The sequence below is a fragment of the Nanorana parkeri genome, unplaced genomic scaffold, assembly GCF_000935625.1.
Source record: "Nanorana parkeri isolate BGI_ZX_2015 unplaced genomic scaffold, ASM93562v1 scaffold262, whole genome shotgun sequence".
NCBI lineage: Eukaryota > Metazoa > Chordata > Amphibia > Anura > Dicroglossidae > Nanorana > Nanorana parkeri.
This window is the reverse complement of record NW_017306530.1, coordinates 981,195-987,503: the sequence shown is the minus strand read 5'-3', so window position 1 is coordinate 987,503 and position 6,309 is coordinate 981,195. Positions and strand designations below refer to the sequence as shown.

Sequence of the window (6,309 nt, the reverse complement as noted above, 5' to 3'; positions counted from 1 at the left end):
GAAGCTCAATCATGAAGGGGTAAAAATTTGATGCAGTGTTTCCTAAAGACCAATCTAGAGGCAGACAAGAAAACCTTTTTAAAAAGTTAGCATCTGTAGCTCCAGTGTCTCTCGCATAACAGGTAGGGATGCCCCGAAATTTCGGCCGCCGAAGCATATGGGCTGAAAATGGCAACTTTTGGTTAAATGCCGAAAGTGCCATCAATTGGCCAAAATAGTGGCACATCCCTGCTTTCTTTCCTCCCACACCGCTCAGCCTCCTGCAACAGACTAGGAGGGGGGCAGAGACAGCTGTCACAGGAGGCTGGGCTGGTGATGTGGGGAAGGAGTCAGCTGTCGGAGATGATCGAGCGCCGCTCGCTCCGCCTCCTGTGTCAAGATGGAGAGCGGGTACAAGCACTTGGCGATCAGTGATCGCTGAATGTTTGTAAATAATTGAGGACATAGTATGTTTACTGTGTCCCTAATTATGAATGGGAGTGATCTACATCACTTCCTTTTCATTCATGGTTGTGGACATGGTAAACTCTCTCTCAGAACATCAATGTCTCCAAAAAATTCACTCACAAGTTGGTGTGTTCATATTTATAATGTTGAAAAATGGGGGGGGTTTACATGGCACTCAGTGAACTATGAAGTGGCTGCTTCAATGCTTAAGTTGGTTGCTGCTGGATACTGGGTCACTGAAAAATGGTCCTAAACAAGCCCCCATTAAACTCTTACTCTGCCCAGCATACCTCAATTGTTATTACTTTTTCTTAATAGTACCTAGGAGGCTGGCTAACCTTTCTTCACTCCACTGAGGTTTAACTAATCATTTTGTTTGCTACAGAGTGCTTTCTGAGTCTAGAGCTTTGGCACAGCCTGGGTGAGAACCTGTGCCTAAAGACTTAGTAAGCCCAGATGAGCTGAAGCATTGGGAACAATCTCACTGCTGCACCCTTTGGGTGCCATTATAATTCCCCCGCCACAACAGGCTTACCAAGATAAGGTTTAAGGCTGAAAGATTGAGGATGGAGAAAATATGTTGGGGCAGTGTTCCGCTCTCCCTTTCGTGCCATGCAGCCTATAGGAAGCATCATCCTGAAGTAACATGTGGTTGTCTGTCAACCTAAAACCCTCAGAACCTGTGACCTAGTCTACTCTGGACTTCCAGTCTGTCTGTGCCCCGTTACTGGAACAGTCTTCCACAGAGACTAAGCATGCCCCTGCAGCATATCTGGCAGGGTTTGCCACTGATCCTCCTGAACCCAAAAATCAAGCTGCGTTTGAGGGCCCGGTCTCTGATCCAGAGTCAGAACCCCCAACAGTCCTCTGGAGAGGCTGATATTGTAATGTCTGTTGATTACTCAGATTTAAGGGATTGTCTCAAACCTGATTGATGCAGTGCATTCTACCCTGCATCTGGAGGATCAGCCTGCTATTGCAGACCTAGGGCTCTTGCAGCTCCTGCTACCTTTCTGCTACAGCCACAGTTTGAGTCCTTCCTCTATTAGGACTGGAATGCTCTGCAGGGTCCTGAGGCCCTCCTGAAAGGTTGTCCTAGCTTTTACTATTTGTGAGGGAGCTTCTTAATGTGTGGTGTCTTGCCACCATAGATGCACTTGTTATCCGTAGTAACTGGCATGTCTGCAAATGGCTTGGAGGTGTTCTCTCCTTTTTGGGATTTTACTAACCAACAACTAAATTCTCTCCCAGTCCCAGTTTGAATTGACTGGAGTGACTCTAAAAGAGGAATCCTCCATCACTAGGGAAAGCCATCTGATCATTGAGAGATTGGAACTAATGTCTGAAGCCTTCTGCTTCTGTTGTGATGGTTAGTTGCAAGCATCAACATTTTGTACAAATGTGTAGGATACTACACTGTAGGATGTACAAATGTGTTGGATACTCCTGGCTGTGTGTTTTGGGATGCTGAGGATGCATCAAAGTAACAAAATAACATCTGACTTGGTTGCCGTTCAATGGATGTTATCACTTTTGGACCTGCTCTTGACACAGTCATTAGCAACGCCCCCCATCAGCCATGGCAAGCACCTACCTCAATGCAGCAGGGCTGCGGAAGGGTCAGAGAAACCCCCATCATTCCTCTTCTACTGCAGCTATTGTATGTGGGCATTCAGAGCCTTTTCATTTCAAACTGCAGGTGTTCCAACTCTTTTGCATTAAGGTGTGCCCCAACTTCAAGTGGGGGGCTATTTCTTTATCAAGCTGGGTCCCTGGGCAGAGTACCTCCCGATGTTCAGGTCATCCCTTGGGGCTTTCAGGCCTAACCCCTGATCTTAACCTCTTCTGTAGCTGTCCCTCATCGGTCTTCTGATATGATTTGTTACCAAGGGCAAATCTGCCCATTTCTCTAGCTGTCACTAAAAAGACCCCCTTCTACTGGACCTTTTGCTCTTCACTACATGTCAAGGAAATTACCCCCTCCTCCCACTCTGAGGCATGCAGGGTGTCCTAAGAATTCCTCTCCTACCATGATCTTTGCCACCTTCAGCCTCCCTTTCTGTGTTGAGTATCTGGGATCTAGGAGTGCCATCTAGATGATATTTTTGGATCAAGAAGGGAAAGATGCTACTTTGCAATCTCTGGATGGGCAGAGGAGGGGGTGGCTTACAGCTGTTTGCCAGTGTCCCAACCTCCTGTAGGTGGCAGCATAACCAACTGTGATAGAATTTGTGTCCCTCAATAGAGTACAACTGAAATTGTATGGTATGTACAAAAATCTTTTGTTCTCATGGTTGTATATCTGCAGTTTTATTGCTACACTTGTCACTGCACATAGTTCACATGCACCTGGTGTCCTTATTTACACTTAACATAAACATAAGCATTCTTCTAGTATGTTCCTAAAGTAAAGGATTGGAAAATTATGACTTTTTTACAATCCAATGGTTTTCAATACACTTTTCTAAGATTTTTGACAGGTTTGTTTCTTAATGCAGATATGAATGGTAGCATTCACTTCAGTTCGTTAACAAATGGAACAGCAAGTAATGGACATTGTGGTCGTCCACTCAGTGAAATGGAAGCCAACCCTGTCAAGTGCCTCCAGTCGACCAACGGATACAACACTGTCGCAAATGGAAACAAAGAGTGTGATGGGAGTGGAACATTTATGGAAAATAGAATTGAAGCTGTAAATGTATCTTCCTGTGGCTCTCTGCATAATAACGGGAGTCCAAGTGATCATGTGGCTTCTAGACCTTCCTGGGGTGAGGGGATTGCAGATATCTTGCAGTATGGCTTTTACCATGGGTTTGGAGACTCTGCAGAGGGTTTACCTGAGCACAGTAGTGTTGTAGAGCATTCTGATTCAGTCCATGATGAACAGCAGTATAAACACAGATTCATAAGCACACTTCATCAATATCAAGGATTCTGAGATGACAATCTTTGTTAATTTTTTGTTCAGTACTATACTTGCATTTCAGTTCTAACTCCATACATTGAGACGGGCTTGTTATGCAGGCTGGTTGTTTAAAGTAATATACACCAAATTATTTTCTTTCCACCTTCCCAGTCAAAAGGGTTAATGTCTAAGTTTAAGGCTGGCCTAAATCGTGAAATCTTAGTGCTGTGGTAATCTGCGTTCCAGAGGCAACATTGGATTAGACGTAAACATCAAAATTAACCTTAGACATTCTAAATGATATTTAAAAGTTTCTACTTTCAGAACTGAAAGGTTTTTTTTTTCTTCTGTTTTTGGAGCTAATGCATTTTAGTATACCATGTGTAAAATGTTTAGCTTCAAACAGGTATTTAACCATTTCCACTCAACTAGTCATATACTTGTTTATGAAAGTGTTTAAATGTTGCCATCCTGTGCAAATTGACCACTGCTTCAAATGAACAGAAAACAGTCAAAATGTAAACAACTTCCCTAGTGTAATGTCCTTGTTACTGCATGATTTATATTCCTAGTACCGTCTATTCAAGTGACTTCAGCAGATTAATATACCGGTTCAATGGGATGATAATTACTTTTCCATTGTAGTTGACAGCCAGCATGTAAAAGGATATATCTGTTATGTGTTAATAGGCAAGTTTATTGCCACAGATGGAACACTTTAATCTGCCCACTGCAAAAACTTTCCTCCTGGCATCTCTGATAGTTGGGGCTAAAACCTAGGCCACATAGACTGTTTCTATTGGCAGATGCAGCTTCATCTGTTATACCTTTTCTCTATCCAGAACTTTTGGTTAGGACTATATACTAGCATATATTTTGCTTAGTATATATGCATGTATGCCCAAATCTATTACAGTGTAACTGTCCAGCATTTAGAGTTAGCTTCCACATTTGCTTTTGCCTGACCAATTAGGTTTGATAATTATATAGAATACAAAACGTATTTGAAATTGTGGAGACCTTTTTTTTTAAAGGTTGAGTTTGAAGCCTAAACATTCTTTATAAGAATGGATTATCGAATTGGCCTTTATTTCTTAGATTTGTTTTTTCTAATTTTCCCTGCTATGCAACTTGCAAATTAAAGTTGATAGACAAGTTTTGTGTACCAAGTATATTTTTCTAATGGGATGCATAAATGTTGATAGTCTATTTCTACTAGCTTAAAGTGTACTTCTGCCCATACTATAGACATAAAGTGTTTTTTCATATCTTTAAGCAGTAAAAGACCTTTAAAGCAAGCCCTCAGAGCTTGTTTAGGCCATGTCTGTTGAGCTGCCTGTTTCTGCCCACCACCACCACACATGTATGGTGTAAACAGGGTACATAGAAAACAATTGTTTTTTCTTTGTAGTCTGCACACCACCATACATGTTTGATGGTGTGCAGAAAAACTCACCTCAACGGACGTGGTTTACACAATCCCTCACTGACCTTTTGCAGCTGCAGGTACTGTGCAAAAGCCAACTTCACAACAGAGGCTCTGAAGTTGCAGCTCTTCTCCCCTTGCTTCTTCTGCCAGCAATGGACTTGAAAGTCTGTCAGGTGTCTAATGTAAACCAGCAAGGCCTATAGGTTGCTATAAACTGACTGAACCCCAGCTTTAGAGTTTGTTGTAATCTTTGAGACTTGATCACTCTACAGTGCCTGCAGCTACTGAATTCAGTGAGGGTTTCTTTCAGGCTGGTTGGCAGTGGTGTGTAGCGATACCTTGTGTTATTCCACAAGTCACTGTTTTTATTACAAAGTGTGAATCCCGTTCAAAGGTCTCTGCATTGGAGCGTGGTGTGGTGGCCTTCAGAGCCATCTAGTGCACTGTGGATTAATGCAGCATGTCACACCAGCCTAGTTTAAATGAGGCGCACAGAAAACAATTGTTACGGTGACTGAGGCCACAATGCAGAAAAACGCAGCTGGTTTGAATGAGCCTGTGAAGTTTTTACTGCTTGTTAGGAATATGTAAATACTTAAAAGTTCATAGTTTGGGCACGGACGCACTTTCAGAAATTTTGTTTGTTTTCCCTGTCCTCTCCAAGCATAACAATGTGTCTCATTCATACCATAACTGGCTATTCTTTATTTTTTAATATTCTTCATGTTTAAATGTGCAGAAAATGTAAGTTTTTTCAGGATGAAAATTGAGTAGGTTACACTTAAAATGTGCAATGCTAGGTTTGTAAAACCAGAAATGATGTTCTTCTTTAGTGTATGGAGGTTTTTTGACCAGGTGAAGTGAAATGTCACTTTTATAATTCAGATTTTAGGTTGGAATTCTCATTTCATTATAGTAGATACCATGTTTTTCAGGAATCCTTTTGTACTCTCAGTGACGAGAGGGAGTTTGTTACTGTCCCTGCATTGCTGTATTGATTTGGAGTATTTGTGTTTACAGGCTACACAATAAAATATCATTGCTTACTTGCCACACTATACACCAAGGACAGGCAATAAAATGTTTGGTAGCGCTGAACTGCTATTTCAATAATACATTACAGTATGTAGTTTCCATTTGTTTTTGTAATAATGGGCAAAAAAGAGGGATGTTTATTGTCGTCATATAAATGGTTACAGCTTTTGTGTATTTTTGTTAAGCTTGCCTTTTGTACATTTATGTATGCATAGTTTATCAACATTGCAGCAGTGTTGCCATGTTCAGCTGATTTTGCCACTTTCTCAGTGACCGAATAGGGAGATGCCAATTATGTCTTAAATGACTTGTGCTTATTTATTTGTATTTTCATCATGGCAAGTAAAACAATTCTTAAAAAACTAGACTAACATTTTAAATTTAAAAAAATGCATACTTATGGTAAAGTCTGACATTCCACTATTTGACTCTGCCAGCACTTTAAGAACATACATACATATATCTATATATAGATATATAGAGATTATATATA

The 6,309-nt window shown here is 41.1% G+C and overlaps 1 protein-coding gene across 3 annotated transcripts in view; it reads left to right on the top strand.

Moving 5' to 3' along the window:
• ANKRD10 (ankyrin repeat domain 10) overlaps positions 1 to 3,522 on the top strand; it is a 28,375-nt gene extending 24,853 nt beyond the window's left edge. For all 3 annotated transcript variants that reach the window (XM_018557022.1, XM_018557023.1, XM_018557024.1), the window contains one exon: positions 2,946 to 3,522. In XM_018557022.1, coding sequence (XP_018412524.1) covers positions 2,946 to 3,385 — 440 coding nt within the window. In that variant the 3' untranslated portion in view covers positions 3,386 to 3,522. The remainder of the gene's footprint in view (positions 1 to 2,945) is intronic.
• Positions 3,523 to 6,309: the final 2,787 nt, after the last annotated feature.